Below are 18649 nucleotides of genomic sequence, written 5' to 3' on the forward strand. Positions count from 1 at the left end.
GCCCGGTTTTACAACCTTCCCCTTAAGGGAAATTTGTCAATTTTAGGTCATCTTTTCCTTTGTCCCATAGGGGAGGCATCTGTATGGGTGACATGGCTTAACAATTGACAAAATCACTGGAGGTTACAGGTTCTAAATTGTGAATTTGAAGCTGTTATAATTGGACAATAGACAGTTGGAGAATTTACCTGTAACAGATGAGCGTAGTTACAGAACTGTACTTGCCAGTGACTCATTGAGGACAGTGGACATGTATTGTGGGTGAATCTGCACATTACAGTCTCTCAAAGTTACGTAATCTTTTTGCTCACTGATCTAATTTTATATAATGCCTTTCATTTTAAGGGATGGATTTTTTTAATATCTTTATTTCAACTTTAGGGGGAAAAATCATTTTAAGCTGTTCTACATTATAATCATAAAGTGATTGGCTTTTGGCTCAAAGACATTATCTCCAGCTCTGAACTGCAAGTTTTTTGTTTTTGCTCTTTACACTGCTTCTGGGTTTTTCTTATTTATTTATTTATTTTTTCAACTTTTATTTTAAATTCAAGGAGTATATGCGCAGGTTTGTTACAAAGGTATGCCAGGCGCCGTGGCTCACACCTGTAATCCCAGCCAGCATTTTGGGAGGCCGAAGCAGGTGGATCACCTAAGGTCAGTGGTTCGAGACCAGCCTGGCCAACATGGTGAAACCTCGTCTCTACTAAAAATACAAAAATTAGCCGGGCATGGTTTCGTGTGCCTGTAGTCCCAACTACTCGGGAGGCTGAGGCAGGAGAATTGCTTGAACTTGGGAGGCGGAGGTTGTAGTGAGCTAAGATTGCGTCATTGCACTCCAGCCTGAGCAACAAGACCAAAATTCTATCTCAAAAAAAAAAAAAAAAAAAAAAGGGAAAAGGGTATATTGTGTGAGCTGGGGTTTGGGGTATGATTGAACTCATCACCCAGTTAATGAGCATAGTACCCAATAGGTAGGTTTTCAACCCTTGCCCTCCTCCCTCCACTCTCCCTCTTATATTCTCCAGTGTCTGTTGTTCCCATCTTTATTTCCATGTGTACCCAGTGTTTAGTTCCCACTTGTAAGTGAGAACATATGATGTTTGGTTTTCCGTTTCTGCTTTAGTTTGCTTAGGATAATGGCTTCCAGCTGTATCCATATTGTTGCAAAGGACATGATTTCATTCTTTTTTATGGCTGTGTAGTATTCCATGGTATATGTGTAACATATTTTCTGTATCCAATCCACTGCTGATGGGCTGGGTTGTTACCATGTCTTTACTGTTGTGAATAGCACCAGCACTTGTTATTGTCTGTCTGATTTTTTTAGAAAAATATTTTTAGAGACAGGGTCTCACTCTGTTGCCCAGGCCAGTGCAGTAGTACAATCATAGCTCACTGGAAACTTGAACTCCTGGTCTCAGATGATCCCCAGTATGAGCATCCCAAGTAGCTGAGACAAAGGCCCACACCATCATGCCCGCTAATTTTATTTTTTGTAGAGACTGGGTCTCGCTGTATTGCCCAGGCTGGTCGTGAACTCCTGGCCTCAAGTGATCCTCCCACCTCCACCTCCCAAGTTGATGGGATTACAGGCATGAGCCACTGCACCTAGCTTTTGTCTGTCTTTTTGTTATAGCCTTCCTAGTGGGTACAAAGTGGTATTTTATTGTTCAGTAACATTCTTTCAACTGTTCTTTTATCTTTTTCATTACAGACTCTACCTACTAGCTTATTGATATGGTAGGTGAGGATTTAGCTGTTTTAACACGTCCTCTAGGAAGCACACTTACCCACCCTTTCAACGTCTTTCCATCCTTCCATTTCCCAGTCAGCTCTATCACAGTTAGATCAGAATTCATTGTTATAACTTAGTAAACAATGTTAGCAGCTGAGCCCTATATTTCCTTTTTTTTTTTTTTTTTTTTTGAGACAGAGTCTCACTCTGTCACCCAGGCTGGAGTACAGTGGCACAATCTCAGCTCACTGCAACCTCTGCCTCCTGGGTTCAAGCCATTCTCCTGCCTCAGCCTCCTAAGTAGCTGGGATTACAGGTGCGCGCCACCACGCCCAGCTAATTTTTTTGTATTTTTTAGTAGAGATGAGGTTTCACCATGTTGGTCAGGCTGGTCTCGAACTCCTGACCTGATGATCCGCCTGCATTGGCCTCCCAAAGTGCTGGGATTACAGGCGTGAGCCACCATGCCTGGCCCATCACATTTCCTTTAAAAAATTTTTTTCTTGTGTTAATAATTACTAATTTTGTTTGGTCCTCCCCCCACCTTCCCTCATTCCCCACCAATGTATGTATCATTATTATTCTTAGGCTTTTCTGTTAGCTCTCAAAAATCCCCCTCAAACAGTTAAACACATTAGTAATTCATCATTTCCTTTCCTCCCCTGGAGCCCACAAGTATCCTGCTCCACTTTGGAATGGTTTCTCTCTAGGCCAGCAGTCCTCAACCTTTTTGGCACTAGAGACTGGTTTTATGGAAGACCATTTTTCCACAGACCAGGGTTGCGTGGGGTGGGGTGGATGGATGGGGGAATGGATCATTTCAGGATGAAACTGTTCCACCTCACATCATCAGATATTAGATTCTCATAAGGAGCATGCAACCTAGATCCCTGGCATGAGCACTTCACGATAGGGGTCACCCTTCTATGAGAATCTAACGCTGTAGGAGGCAGGGCTCAGGCCATAATGCTCGCCCTCCCACTGCTCACTTCCTGCTGTGCAGCCTGGTTCCTAACAGGCCACAGACCCGTATCTAGTTCGTGGTAGGGACCCCTGCTCTAGGCCTCTGGCATAAACGACATCTTAGGACCTTTTTCACTGTTATACTGGGGCGTAGTTAGATATTAACCTGGATTTATCTACATTTCTTGTATTTCTTTTAAAATCGCTGTTATTTTATTCTAGTTCTGGAAGATTTCCTCAAATTTATCTTCCAAATCTGCATTTTTTGCTTACCTAATGAAAAATGACATAATTTCCAGAATGCTTCCCATTTATTAAATATTCCTTTGGTATTTTTCATGGGTGCAGTACGTTTTTTTTGTTGTTGTTGGTTTTTTTTGTTGTTGTTGTTGGTTTTTTTTTTTGCTTTTTTTTTTTTTTTTTTTTTGAGACAGGGTCTTACTCTGTCCCAGGCTGGAGTGCAGTGGCATGATCTTGGCTCACTGCAACTTCAACCCCTTGGGCTCAGGCAATCTTCCCACCTCAGCCTCCCAAGTAGTTAGGACTACAGGCACAGGCTACCATGCCAGGCTAATTTTTGTATTTTTTGTAAAGACAGGGGTTTTACTGTGTTGTCCATGCTGGTCTTAAGCTCCTGGGCTCAAGAAATCCTCCTTTCTCGGCCTTCCAAAGTGTCGGGATTCCAAGTGTGTGCCACCACACCCAGCCTGTCTTTTATATCTCTGAGCATACTGGTGATATTGTCTCTGTTTCCTTCAAGTTCCTTTTTCTCTTTTTTAGCCTCTTGTCTATCATATTAGAAGCTTTCCTCAGATTATCTTTGGTTGTCTGTTTGCATTTAAGAGGGAGACTGCACAAAGCTATTTGGAAGCTGGTTTCTAATGTTTTTTGAGAGGTTGCTGAAAGACAAGCACTCCACTAAGCACTTTATATGCATTGTCTTAACTGACCTTTACACTGCTCCTGTGAGGTTCTTATTTCACAGATGAGGGACATCTTGAGGCTTAGATGATACAACCAGAAGAAGGGGAACCAGGATTCAAACCCAGATCTGACTGTCTTCATGTGATTCTTTTATCTATCGTATTGTTTTCCTGCCCCCTTCTCAACAAATGCTTTTTGAATATCAGAAAATCCCTTGAGACCCTTAAAGTCAGATAGAAACAAGACAGACAAATGTAGTCATTCAAGACACACAATTGCAGCAATTACAGATGTGTGTTGAGACAAAATTGTGAATATGATTGTTTTGGAGGTTGGGGGAATGGTCAGATTGATATGTTATTTTTTTCTGTTAACCTCAATTCCAGGGAGCAGGTACATAACCTGGGAATACTAATATTTGTGTTAGTGACATGCGAGGCTTCTTCCAACAGGTCTAGAAAAAAAAAAAGGAAAGTAAATAAATGCTAAATTAAAGGAATCATTATGGGTGATACTATAATACAAGAAAGAAAGTATGAAGTATTATTTGGGAAGACCAATATTGAACGCATATGCAGCAATGATTTATTATAGTGCTGTTTGTCTAAGAAATTTCTTTTTTTTTTTTTTTGAGAAGGCGTCTCACTCTGTCACCCAGGCTGGAGTGCAGTGGCTTGATCTCAGCTCACTGCAACCTCCGCCTCCCGGGTTCAAGTGATTCTCCTGCCTTAGCCTCCTGAGTATCTGGGATTACAGGCGCGTGCCACCATGCCTGGCTAATTTTTTTTGTATTTTTAGTCGAGACAAAGTTTCATCATGTTGGTCAGGCTGGTCTCGAACTCCTGACCTTGTGATCCGCCCACCTCAGCCTCTCAAAGTTCCGGGATTACAGGTGTGAACCACCACATCCAGCCAGAAATATCTTTATATTAGAAAAATTAGGCCAGTGACTCACCCTGTAATCCCAACACTTTGGGAAACTGAGGGGGGAGGATCATTTGAGGCCAAGAGTTTGAGACCAGTGTCTACTGTTCTCATTTTTTTTTTTTTTTTTTTTTTTTTTTTGAGACAGGGTCTTACTCTGTCACCCAGGCTGGAGTGCAGTGGCGTGATCTCGGCTCACTGCAACCTCTGCCTCCTGGGTTCAAGTGATTCTCCTGCCTCAGTCTCCTGAGTAGCTGGGATTACAGGTGCACACCACCATGCCCGGCTAATTTTTTTTATATTTTTAGTAGAGACGGGATTTCACCATGTTGGCCGGGCTGGTCCTGAACTCCTGACCTCAAGTGATCCACCTGCCTCGGCCTCCCAAAGTACTGGGATTACAGGAGTGAGCCACTGTGCCTGGCCTACTGTTCTCATCTTCATATCTGTGTGTACCCAGTTCCTCCCCATTCAGCTGGTCATTGAGAGACCTGTCAAATTTTCTTCCTAAATAATTTTTGGATCTGCCCTTCACCATCCTTGGCGGTGAAATGCCAGGTGAAACCTTTATTTCCTATCTGAGTCATAATAGTTTGATTGATTTTTCTGCCTTGCTCTTTGCAGAACCATTCATTATATCTTCGCCTTACCATTTCCATTCCCCTACTAAAATGTTAACCCTGGGTAGACAATTAATAAGCCTTTATAACAGGGGCAATCATCCATTCTCACCAATTCCATTTATTCTCATTTTCAATGAATGATATCAAGGGGTCTTCTCATTAACTTCTCAAAAAGTATAAACAGAGTTACCATGGCAGTGAATCACCATTGCCTTTTTTTTTTAGTACATTTTTTGCTGCAGTCTATTTTGCTGGAACTATTGCTGCTAATTAACAGCTGGTTTTTAATAAATTTGCTTGCAGCTATTTGCTTTGCCCATTTATAGGAGTTAATTGTGGTCTCGCTGCTGCTGAGTGATTCCCTAACACAATATGCCTGTGATTCTTTACAGAATAAACTATGTTGTCCTGTTTCTTGGAAATCACAGGATTAATTAACTGAGAAGATGTTAAATTGAATTTTAAACCAAAGTCAGATGAAGGTTTACTGGCACAAATTTTGACTAATGTCTTTTTAATGTCTTATATATTTAATTTGCTGAAGTCAGAATATACTGTTGGTAATGCATTCAGAGGTAGGTTTGGGGTTTCTTTATTCTTCTCTGCAGTCTTTAGGGTATAGTTCTTATTTCTCATTTTGCCCTTCCTTTCAGCTCCCCAAGACTTGTCTTTTGATATTCACAGACTCTGGATGGGTTTTTACTTACTTTTCTAAAAAATATTATTGTTATTCACAGTGAGTGCATTTTAGCAGCAGTGCTTCTTTTTCAGTTTTCCAGAGTATCAGGAAATGCCCTGGTGATAGTTTTATCTATTGTAATCAGTCCTTGCTATTTCAGGTTCTCCTGTGTAACACTAGACTCCATGGCCCCTCATTATACTAGATTTGGCAAATATCTGACAACTACGTTGTTCAAGTCAGGCTTTAGGTCACCTTCAAACTCTTGACGACCACTACCACTTAGAGAAAGTAGCATGATGTAATATAAAAGACCTAGGAAATGGTCAAGAGACTTGGGTCTACCACTCACTAGCCTTGTGACCTTAGTCAATTTCACCTTTGAGGCGGGGGCCGGGGGAGACTTGGTTTCTTTATTAAATATGGGGGTTAGACTGGGTACTCCTCCACACCCTTCCCAGTATGAATGCCATTGGTACATTGGAACTGGGCCATTCCTAGTATTAGGAATGCTTGCTTTACTTGGAGGTCTTAGCTTTAGTTGGAGGTCCAGAGGGCAATTCTTGGCCCTCTAACAGTTCAGATCCACTCATGAGAGCTAAAATGGGCTAAAGTGGAGGCACTAGTGTGAACCCAGTCACTATGTGGCTCCATAAAGCCTGCCATCTCTGGAACTGTGATGAGAGGGTCATCACAATTCCAACAGATCTTAAAGCCGGGAAGTGACATTCTACAGATTTGAACCCAGTTCTAAATTCATATTCTTTTTGTTATATCCCTTGCTTCCTCCACAGAGTAAAGATTACAACACTGGTGCTTTTATCATCTTTAATGGATTGGGGATATGGCTTATAAAGAGTAAAAATTACAGTAGATACATAAAATAAAAGAAATTGGCTGGGTGCCATGGCTCATGCCTGTAATCCCAGCACTTTGGGAGGCCAAGGCCGGTGGATCACTTAAACCCAGGAATTCAAGGCCATCCTGGACAACATAGTGACACCCCGTCCTACAAAAAATACAAAAATTAGCTGGGCATGGTGGCACGCGCCCATGGTCCCAGCTACTCCGGAGGCTGAGGTGGGAGGATCACTTGAGCCCAGCAGGTTGAGGCTGCAGTGAGTTGTGTTTGCACCACTGCACTCCAGCCTGGGTGACAGAGCAAGACCCTTTTTCAAAAAAAAAAGAAAAAAGAATCCTCTGACAACAATTATTGCATGAAATCTTTTTTTTTTCAGATATCTTTATACAGTCATAAAAGTATGTAAAACCTAGGTACAATATAAAAAATAATTATAGATCAATCTAATGTGGCCACCAACCATGTTAACAAATAGACCATTGCCAGCACCCCAAAAACCCTATGTGCCTTTGCAGATCACAGCCCTCTACCTCTCCCCAAGAGGTAACCACCATTCTAACTTTCAGGATAAGTACTTCCTTGTTTTTCTTTGCAATTTTACAGTGTGTGTACCTATCCTCAAACAATATAGTTGTTTTGCCCATTTCTGAACTTTATATAGATCATACAATATGTACTTGTCAGTGCTTTGCTTCTTTTGCTCAGTATTATATTTGTGAGATCCATCCATGTTGTGGCATGTAACTGTAGTTCATTCATTTTCCTTGCTTTGTTTCACTCCATTATAGGAATAGACGACAATTTATTTATCCATTCTGCTACTAATAGATATTTGGGTGATTTCCCATTTGGGGTTATTGAAGGACAGTACTATCCTGAACATACTTGAACATGTCCTCCCTTGGGACACATATGTGGGAACTTCTCTGGTTATATTCCTAGGAGTGTAATTGTTGGTCATAGGGTATGCAGATTTTCAAACAACTGTGACTGCTGAACTTAATTATCACCAGTACTTTTAATCCATATTTTTTTTTTTTTTTTTTTTTTTTTTTGAGACAGAGTCTTGCTCTGTCACCCAGGCTGGAGTACAGTGGCGCCATCTCGGCTCACTGCAAGCTCCGCCTCCCAGGTTCACGCCATTCTCCTGCCTCAGCCTCCCGAGTAGCTGGGACTACAGGCGGCCACCACCACGCCCGGCTAATTTTTTGTATTTTTAGTAGAGACAGGGTTTCACCATGTTAGCCAGGATGGTCTTGATCTCCTGATCTCGTGATCCACCCATCTCGGCCTCCCAAAGCGCTGGGATTACAGGCGTGAGCCACCGCGCCCGGCCTAATCCATATATTTTTGATGAAAATTTAAAGTCTTCTGTTCTCGTCTAAAAAGGTTTGTCTTTCCTATAGAAAAATGCAAGAATGGCAGCAGAAAAGCATTATTCTAATACCCTAAAAGCACTAGGAATATCTGATGAGTTTGTTTCAAAGAAAGGCCAAAGTGGAAAAGTACTTGAGTACTTCAACAATCAAGAGACGAAAAGTGTCACTGAAGACAAAGAAAGGTAACATATATAAGATGTCTGAATGGCTTACCTTTGAAAAAATTATTACCTGCAGAAAAGCACAATTTTATACTACGTATATTTTTTGTTCTATATTGTTTTAAAAAGATCTTTTACCCAATAGTAAAAGACATATGAACTGTTGTAAAACACTGATATTTTAACATGTTTGACACATTAACGTTCACATGAAGTATTTTATTTTTAAAGCAGAATAACAGATTTCTTAAAGACATAAGTAACAAAAATAATAGCATGCTTTCAAATGAAGTTTAAAGAACCAGTCACTCAAATTTTGAAATAAATTAGTTTTCAGGATTATTAAATTTCTCAATGGGCACTTTTATAGCGTTTTCTTTCTTTTTTTTGAGTTGTCTTGGTAACAAATTGGAATTCATACACTTGAGGAAGACTGGCTACACGGTGGCATACTTGCAGAGGGTTTGTTTACCTTTAAACCAACTCATTTTTCCTTTGAAAGATTGATAAATTTCTTCCCCTAGCTGTAATGAAGAAGAAAAAATAGAAGAAAGAGAGAATGGGGAAGAAAATTATTTTATTGATACCAACAGCCAGGATTCTTACAAGGAAAAAGATGAAGCCAATGAGGAAAGTGAAGAAGAGAAATCTGTTGAAGAATCACACTGAATCATCAAGGTCTCCTCTCTATGCCCTTGCTGTTGTTTGCAGCGTCAGGGTGTCAGCAGCCGCATTTGTGTTTAGAACATCTGTGGGGACGCCTCTGATATGTGCAGGGCTGTTGATCAAAGTCATCTGTAGCCTGAAAAGCCTGAATCCAGCTGATTGGTCATTTGATCAGTTAGAGTAAGGCTTTGCCTATTCAGTTTTAAAAATCATTGTGTATTATCTGTTTGCAACTATGATTTTGTATTTTTAAAAAGTGAGAACCACAGCTGTCACAAACTGATTAGTTATAAAAATATACATTATTTCATTAATTTTACTGGAAAAAATGGCTTAGTGTTGAAAGGAGAGAGAAGTATTGGTCTTTGGTGATTTACTTTTTAAAAATTTTGGAAAGTGTGAATCAATAACTATTTTTAATTATACTATTTGCCCATTCTTTTTCTCTGCAGTGCATTTCACAGAATAAATCCTCTAACTTGTTTTGCTGCTCTGAGCCATTTTTAAAAGTCTAGAAAAAAGGCCAGGTATGGTGGCTCATGCCTGTAATCCCAGCACTTTGGGAGGCCGAGGCGGGTGGATCACGAGGTCAGGAGATCGAGACAATCCTGGCTAACACGATGAAACCCCGTCTCTACTAAAAATACAAAAAATTAGCCAGGCGTGGTGGTGGGCGCCTGTAGTCCCAGCTACTTGGGAGGCAGAGGCAGGAGAATGGCATGAACCCAGGAGGCAGAGCTTGCAGTGAGCCGAGATCGCGCCACTGCACTCCAGCCTGGGCAACAGAGCGAGACTCCGTCTCCAAAAAAAAAAAAAAAAAGTATAGAAAAAAATGAATACTTGCAAATTTACATTTATTTTTGCACTGAGAGTTTACTGTTAAATTGTCTACACCATCATCCCTTTTTCTTTTTATCCTTAGTTCCAGTCCAAATTATTTTTGATATGTAAATTATTAGGAAAGTTTTTATACTAGTTTTTTTAACCCTATGTATTATTACAGATGGAAGTAATTATGGCATGTGTGAGTTATAATCTAAATTAGGGGCAAGTATCCCTGTTTTTTATATGATGAAATTGTGCATAATAACTTGGCTAGGGCAAGTCTCCAAAGTAATTCAGATTTAATTCTTCACTGCTAGACCCAGTTGTGTTCAACTTTTTACATATTATTGCCAACACACTTTATCTCTCTGTGTACAGTGTTAATCTGATTTTATAAATCTATATTTTTTTCTTTAAGCAAATTTTTGTTTTAAAATTCGAAGCCAATCATAAAGATAATATAGCATAAGACATTTTCTTTTCTAAAAACAATCAGCATCATTTTAAAAGGATGAACTAATACAGGTGTATGTAATAGCAGTGTTTCCAAACTGGCAATTTATGCTTTACATTTAAAAATAAGGTCATTTTTCTCCATCAGGGGCAAATGTTTACTTGTAATTTTCTTCCTACAGTTCGTGTTAAATTACTTTTTACTATTATTATATTGTAAACTCCTTGGGATTTGGCACCATTTAAAAATTCATCTTTGTATTCCCTTAATATTTGAAACAGTATTGTACATATGGTAGGTACTTAATAAAGGTTTGAATGAGTGTGTAGATGAATATGGTTTTTATATACTTACAGCTACTTCAGAATGAGTACACATGGGATTAAAAACATTTCCCTCCTAGCTCACTGGGAGCCTGTGAAACACAATCTACAAATTGTAATAGTACTTAAAACATTACTTGCTTTCAAGGATTCACTCCACAGCCTGTCCCTTTTCAATTTCATGAGGAGAGTGTGGGCTTTGGTCATGAAACACTTGGCTTCAGGACCAATCTTGTTTTCTTACCTTTAAAAAAAATGGGAATATTACCTATCTTGAGTGGCTGTAGGAAGGACTGGATGAAATCATATATGGAAAGGTCTTTGCAAACTGTGATATTCAAATGATGGTGTCAGAAGACAGAATATTCCTGAGGAAACTATTAACTTAAAATACTTGTACTTAAATGAGATACACTGTGATTTAAATATTATTTGGTTAGAAATAACTTTTGAAGCACTTTGTTAGACATGATCTGGTTAACACAGAACCAAAGTTAAAAAAAGAGAGAGAGAGAGACACTGACAGTTTCAAATCATTCTATGCATATCACTGTTCACTTTGGGAGGCCGAGATGGGTGGATCATGAGGTCAGGAGATCGAGACCATCCTGGCTAACACGGTGAAACCCCGTCTCTACTAAAAATACAAAAAAAAAAAAAAAATTAGCCAGGTGTGGTGGTGGGTGCCTGTAGTCCCAGCTACTCGGGAGGCTGAGGCAGGAGAATGGCGTGAACCTGGGAGGCAGAGCTTGCAGTGAGCCGAGATGGCACCACTGCACTCTAGCCTGGGCGACAGAGTGAGACTCCATCTCAAAACAAACAAACAAACAAAAAAAAACATCAAATTGACAGCTGAAAGATTACTTTAGCAGGTCACATTACACAGTGATGGTCAGAAGTCAATTGGTTAAATCAAACATGTTTTCAGGTGTTAGGTAACTGAACATTTTTTACCTTTGTATCATCTGAATTGGCTCCAGAATTCTTTTTACTTATGGGATTTTCCTTTATACAAGAGTAACCTAACATCAAGAAAAAGGTTATGCTCTTTTTTTCTTTCGTAATATTACTGGGTACCCTATTACTTCATACTTATTTCCACAGAAAAAATGGCCTGGGGACTTATTGGAGGATTAAGTTATTTTACACATACACAAACACACACGTATATATGTATCTATAAATATGATGGAAGTCTGGATGCGGTGGCTCATGCCTGTAATCTCAGCACTTTCGGAGGCAGAGGAAGGCGGCTCACTTGAGGTCCGGAGTTCAAGATCAGCCTGGGCAACATGGTGAAACCCTGTCTCTACAAAAAATACAAAAGTTAGCCAGGCGGGGTGTCATGCACCAAGTAGTCCCAGATACTCAGGAAGCTAAGGTGGGAGGATTGGTTGAGCCCAGGTGGTTGAGGCTGCAGTGAGCCCTGATCACACCACTCCAACCTAGGTAACAAAGTGAGACCCTGACTCAAAAATAATATATATATATGATGGAAAATTTAGCAATTTTTTTTTTTTTTTGAGACGGAGTCTTGCTCTGTCGCCCAGTCTGGAGTGCAGTGGTGCGATCTCGGCTCACTGCAACCCCTGCCACCCAGGTTCAAGTGATTCTCCTGCCTCCACCTCCCGAGTAGCTGGGATTACAGGTGCCTGCCACCACGCCTGGCTAATTTTTGTAGTTTTAGTAGAGATGGGATTTCACCATCTTGGCCAGGCTGGTCTTGAACTCCTGACCTCGTCATCCATCTGCCTCGGCCTCCCAAAGTGCTGGGATTACAGGCATGAGCCACCGCAATTATTCTTTTACTCTGTTGAGTTAGTCTACATAATAAAACAAATAAGCATGCCTTTAAGGATATCTGGTATTTTTCTCTTAAACAGTATTTCTCAAGTTAATTCTAGTCACTTGAGAATAGCAAAGATTTCAACATTTGGACCTAGGCAATACAAAATCATTAACTTCAGGCCGGGTGCAGCGGCTCATGCCTGTAATCCCAGCACTTTGGGAGGCTGAGGCAGGCGGATCACCTGAGGTCAGGAGTTTGAGACCAGCCTGGCAAACATGGTGAAACCCCGTCTCTACTTAAAATACAAAAAGAGTTAGCCAAGTGTGGTAGCATATGCCTATAATCCCAGCCATTTGGGAGGCTGAGGCAGGAGAATTGCTTGAACCTGGGAGGCGGAGGTTGCAGTGAGCCGAGATTGTGCCACTGCACTCCAGCCTAGGCAATAAGAGTGAAAACCCCGTTTCAAAAAAAAATAAAAAATAACTTTATAAAAATTACCTCATTGCTTCAAAGAAAAATGTATGCCCTTCTCAACTATCACATATGTGTATATGTGTGTTTTAGTGGTTGTTTAGAAGGGAGCAAGTTATTGTGAAATGAAGTTTTTGTCAATTTGACAATATTTAGACTATAATATTATGGTGTCAAAGTTATTACTTTGTCCTAAATTCTTTAGGTAGTCTCATCTCTTGTCACTTATATGTAGTCCTGATGTGGCTGTGGTTTACTAACTTACCTGTATTGTTAGAAGAGTTATAGGAATAACTTTTTAAAATTTTAAATTTAAATTTAAATTTAATTTAGAGACAGTGTCTCGCTATGTTGCCCATGCTGGTCTCAAACTCCTGGACTCAAGTGATCCTCCTGCCTTGGCTTCTCAAAGTGTTAGGATTACAGGCGTGATCCACTGTGCCTGGCCAGGAATAACCTTTATAGTATAGCAACTTTGTTTGTTTTTAAGGGAGGAAGTAATAATCAGGGTCACAGATTCCAACATTCTGCCAGGCACAGTGGCTGACACTTGTAATCCCAGCACTTTGGGAGGCTGAGGCAGGCGGATTACTTGAGGTCAGGAGTTTGAGACCAGCCTGACCAACATGGTAAAACCCTGTCTCTACAAAAATACAAAAATTAGCCGGGTATGGTGGTGGGCACCTGTAATCCCAGCTACCCAGGAGGCTGAGGCAGGAGAATCGCTTGAACCTGAGAGGCAGAGGTTCCAGTGAGCTGAGATCATGCCACGGCACTCCAGCCCAGGCAACAGAGCAAGACTCTGTCTAAAAAAATAATAATAATAAATAAAATAAAATAAAATCCAATATTCTGACCAGATTTCTGACAGATGCAGTGGCCTACACCTGTAATCTCAGCACTTTGGAAGGCTGAGGTGGGAAAATCACTTGAGTCCAGGAGTTCAAGACCAGCCTGGGCAACAGCGTGAGATCCTGTCTCAAAACAAAAAGAAAAAGAGATATTCAGATTCTATTTTACAACTAATATAGACTGAATAAATGAAAAATAAAACTATGGCTTGTAAAATTTTCTAGTTAAGAAATCAGATATACTAATATTTAGATATCTACTTACTCTAATTATTTTTTCATTTTTGTAACAACTAAGACTGTGGTCTTTGGCAAATTATAAATGTCAATAAGAGAAGGAGATAAAAAATTGAGAAGGAAAAAAATTGGTATATAACTATCAAAAGTCAAGGCATAGCCGGGCGCAGTGGCTCACGCCTGTAATCCCAGCACTTTGGGAGGCCGAGGCAGGCAGATCACAAGGTCAGGAGTTTGAGACCAGCCTGGCCAATATGGTGAAACCCCATCTCTACTAAAAGTACAAAAATCAGCCAGGCATGGTGGCAGGCGCCTGTAGTCCCAGCTACTCTGTAGGCTGAGGCAGGAGAATCGCTTGAACCCGGGAGGCCGAGGTTGCAGTGAGCCGAGATTGTGCCACTGCACTGCAGCCTGGGCAACAGAGCAAGACTTTGTCTAAGAAAAAAAAAAAAAGAAAAAAAAAGTCAAGGCATAAAATGTATGCTTATATCTAACTCTGAAAAGATATACCAGAAAATATAAATGTTAATAGAGTCTGCCTCTAAGAGCCTGGGAGTAGGTGATGGAAGAGAGACTTCATTTTTTTTGTTTCTTCCTTTTCAACACTTATATATGTTAAAGAAAAATATAAATGAGGCTTTAGCTTTGTAGGAAGGTATTTTGTAGTTATATTTTCTAGATGTGCCCATCACCTAATGTCAAGAATTATCAACTCACAATTAAGTTTATTTCTTCTATATTCCCACTCTCTAGCCCCTAGTTGTTTCGAAGCAAATCACAGACATATTTCATGTATAAATATTTCAGTATAGATCTTTAAATGATAAAAACTTTCCCTTGTTACACAGCTCTAATACCATCATCACACATACAAAAAGGATAATACAAAAAAGAATAACCCCTTAATACCAGTTATCTAGCAGTGTTCACATTTATCCTACTGTCTCTTAGCCGATGTTCTTCGGTGTCTTCTTTAATGCCAGCAACAAATACCTTTTTCACAGTTAGGTGGGCACCTGGTCTTTGAGAACCTTCTCTTGAGACAGCCCTCTTTGGTTCCACAGCTCTCCCATCCACCTTGTGTGCCCTTGCATTCGTGGCTGCATCCACCTCCTCCACAGTGGCATAGGTGACAAACCCAAAGCCCCTGGGGCGCTTGGTGTTGGGATCTCTCATGACCACACAGCTTGTGAGCATTCCCCATTGCTCAGAATGGCTCCTCAGCCTCTCATCAGTCGTTTCAAACCTCGGCCCTCCAGTGAAGAGCTGCCACAGCTGCTTGGCTCTTTAGGAGACTGACTTAGACATGACGGCAGTGGGAAGAGAGATTTTAATGATGCTTCCTGGTGGCGGCCACGGACAGAAGGTGGGTGTCTATTAAATGCAGCAGAACACAATTCCTAATTTAAGAGGTATACCCAACCCATCATTAAATATACTGTATAAAGTAGCATTTCTGAATTTCCACCAGCTACATGTGTCTGTGATGTACAGTGAGGTCCATCATTTACTTCTCTTAGAAGAATGCTTTTTCCAAGACAAAAAATATCCTCTATGAGGAAAAAATGCAAAATAAGACATTGACATTGTATAATAGAAAAATAATCATAAAGGAGCCTTTCTCAAGCAAATAACGATATTCATTCATCTTGAATGCTAATAAAAAGAAGATGGTATACTTCATTATGAAAATAAGTTATCTTGTTGCGCTATAATAATGCTCAGATGGATGAAAAAAAACCCACAGCATCCTTTTGCTAACCCTAAAAGTTATGTTCCTAAAAACTATGCCAAGAGTGTGTGGTTGAGGAACTGCAACACTTCATGGGAAACAAAAACAAGAATCAAAATAGGACAGGAGGAAGCCTGACAAAGTCAGTGCAGTTAAAAAAAATGTTCACTAATATAGAATAGTCCACTGAAGATAATGTCAATGACATTAATGTACAATTAATTGTTTTTTGTTATTCCTTGCTTATCACCACATTTTCAGGACTTTTCTTTCTATCAGACTTGAATGAGATTTTGTTTTATTGGCTTTTTTGTTTTGAGACAGAGTCTCACTCTGTCACCCAGGCTGGAGTGTAGCAGCGGGATCATGGCTCACTGTAACCTCTGCCTCCTGGGCTCAGTGATCCTCCTTCCTCAGCCTCCTGAGTAGCTGGGACTACAGGCATGTGCCACCACCATGCCCGGCTAATTTTTGTACTTTTTGCCGAGACAGGTTTTGCCATGTTGCCCAGGCTGGTCTTGAACTCCAGGAATCAAGTGATCCACCCATTTGATCAGCTCCCCAAATTGGTGGGTGCATTTAGTTTTGATAGCTCTTTAGTCTCTTTTTGTCTAGACAGCTCTCTGCCTTTTTTGTCTTTCATTTCATTGTTACTTTGTAAGAGTCCAGGCCAGTCATCTGTAGCCTGGCATATAATTTAGATTTCTCTAATTGTTTGCTTTGATTGGATTCTGGTTAAACATTGTGGGCATGAATACTACCTAACTAATTTGTGTACTTTGTATGACATTAAGTGGGGAGGCACAGAATGTCACTGTGTTGCATTATTATTGATACTAAATTTGATCACTTGGTTAAAGGGCTATCCATCAGTTCTCTCCATTGTAAAGGCACTGTATCCCTTGATGCTTAAGTAACCTGGTAGTGTCAGGGGGATACTTGACACGGTGTGAACATCCTGTTCCCCAACACATTTTACCTAACAGTTTTAGTATTCCTTGATGGTCTTCACCTGAATAAGTTATTATGCTGGGGGTTGCAAAATGGTCATTTTCTAATTCTATTATGTGTTCTATATTAGCTGATAGTCTCTGTAAAGAAGAGCTTCGCAGTCTCTTTTATGTGAGGTATCATCATGATGCACAAATTCTTCATTTATTCAATGTGTTATAATGTGTTACCATCATTAAAATTTTTAAATTATGCTCAAATTTTCCTAAATGTGGCCAGTGGGAGCCCCTACAAGCTGGTTTGTGTGTTTTATTTACATCTTTCCCTCAGTCTTTGTGCACTTTCTTACTTTCTGGAACAAGAAGAAATCCAAGGATCATCTTGTACTTTCTCTGACCCAGCCCTGGCATTGGCCATTTATTTGACAGACCCTGAAGCCTTTTAATGGAAAATGGTCTTCAGAAATTAGGATCCAGCCAGGGACGGTGGCTCACACCTGTAATCCCAACACTTTGGGAGACCGAGGCGGGTGGATCACTTGAGGCCAGGAGTTTAAGACCAGCCTGGCCAACAAGGTGAGATCCCATCTCTACTGAAAATACAAAAATTAGCCGGGCGTGGTGGTGGGCACCTGTAATCCCAGCTACTCAGGAGGCTGAGGCAGGAGAATTGCTTGAACCCAGGAGGCAGAGGCAGTGAGCCGAGATTGCACCACTGCACTCCAGCCTGGGCCACAGAGACTCCAACTCAGAAAAAAAAAAAAAAAAAAAAAAAAAGGATCTGAATGTTAGGTATACTCATTGTTACTAGGTGTCATTGTTTCTAGGTCTGGGAAACATATATGCTTCTTGTTTTGGTTTGGTTTTGGTTTTGTTGTTTGTTCCAGACAGGGTCTTGCTTTGTCACCCAGGCTGGAGTGCAGTGTAGAATCACTGCAGTCTCAACCTCCTGGGTTCAAGCGATCCTCCCACCTCAGCCTTCTGAGTAGCTGGGACCACTCCTGCAAGCCACAGCACCTGCTAATTTTTAATTTTTTTGTAGAGACAGGGTCTCACTATGTTGCCCAGGCTGGTCTTGGACTCCTGAACTCAAACCATCCTCCTGCCTTGGCCTCCCAAAGTGTTGGGATTACAGGCATGAGCCACTGCACCTGGCCTATGTTTCTTTGTTTTTGAAAATGTTGGTTTAACACTTTGTGATGAAGCAACTTGAAGGATTTGTCCTAAGCTGAGTGTATCTCAATGCTGGGCTTGAATGTCTGTCATGCGAAAGAGACCACCAGGCTCTGTGCTCAGGATCCAGTATTCACATATGGTGAGGTTTGTTTTTCATTACAGTGAATGTAAATCCTTATTTCAATAATCTTCTTGATAATTTTGAATTTGTTGGCTTAGTCCAAAGTAAGAATTGGTTAGATCACCATTGTTTTTCCTCCTAATATGGCTGATTAAGAGCTTGTACCAGGTACAGAGAAGCATTCTTGCATTTTCTTGTTTCCTTGTGCTGTGTTAATAGTATTATCTTCAGTCTGAGGTTTCTCTGCAGGATTTTCTTTTAAAGCCGCTTGTCTGTTTTGTGAGGACTGGTTTTGGAAAGCTGCTAATATGATCTGTGAAGCGACTCACAGGGCACACACAACCTGAGGGGCATGGCCAAATTCCATGCGAAGAAAGCGAAAGGCCCTGTCCCCGCGTGGCACTTGACCGTCTGCCATCCGACCGAGACTGGATCATGTGAGCAGCCAGTGACAAACCACATATTAAATCTTGGTAAAGCTTTATTTCTTTTTTAGATAAAGTTAGTATAAATGTTCTACCTATTTCAGTTTCGAATTGCAGTTTCTTTCTGCAGCAAATGGGGCATATTTCTCCCCTCCCACCCCGGGTGTGTGACCCCACTTGGAAAATGCCTGCTTGGGGCCCCTGCGACTGACTCCCAGCTGCTTTCCCTGCTTCCTCTCTGGCCGATGCAGCCAGTGTGGCTAGAGTGAAGAGTGACTGTAGGAATGTGATTGCCGAGGCAAGTAGGGCAGAGAATGAAGGGTCATTTGCTCCAAGTTAAAGTACACACAGGCCGGGGCCGTGGCTCACACCTGTA

At 40.7% G+C, this 18649-nt stretch overlaps 1 protein-coding gene across 13 annotated transcripts in view; it reads left to right on the forward strand.

Annotated features, from left to right (window-relative positions):
* The window catches only part of FAM161A (FAM161 centrosomal protein A), a 63614-nt gene that overhangs the window by 18928 nt on the left and 26037 nt on the right, over positions 1 to 18649 (forward strand). For 2 of the 13 annotated variants that reach the window (XR_010149500.1, XR_008546252.2), the window contains 3 exons: positions 8120 to 8274; positions 14934 to 15235; positions 18098 to 18372. Coding sequence is in view for 5 of the 13 variants with exons in the window: in XM_063789822.1 (XP_063645892.1) it covers positions 8120 to 8274; positions 14934 to 15168 (390 nt within the window). In the remaining 8 variants the exon portion in view is untranslated. Of the gene's footprint in view, positions 1 to 5564; positions 5748 to 8102; positions 8275 to 8777; positions 10529 to 14933; positions 15318 to 16980; positions 17046 to 18097; positions 18373 to 18649 lie in introns of those variants that run through there. The other 11 variants (XR_010149506.1, XR_010149502.1, XM_003309030.6 and 8 more) reach the window with 9 other exon arrangements.

The sequence above is a fragment of the Pan troglodytes genome, chromosome 12 (assembly GCF_028858775.2).
Source record: "Pan troglodytes isolate AG18354 chromosome 12, NHGRI_mPanTro3-v2.0_pri, whole genome shotgun sequence".
NCBI classification, from domain to species: domain Eukaryota; kingdom Metazoa; phylum Chordata; class Mammalia; order Primates; family Hominidae; genus Pan; species Pan troglodytes.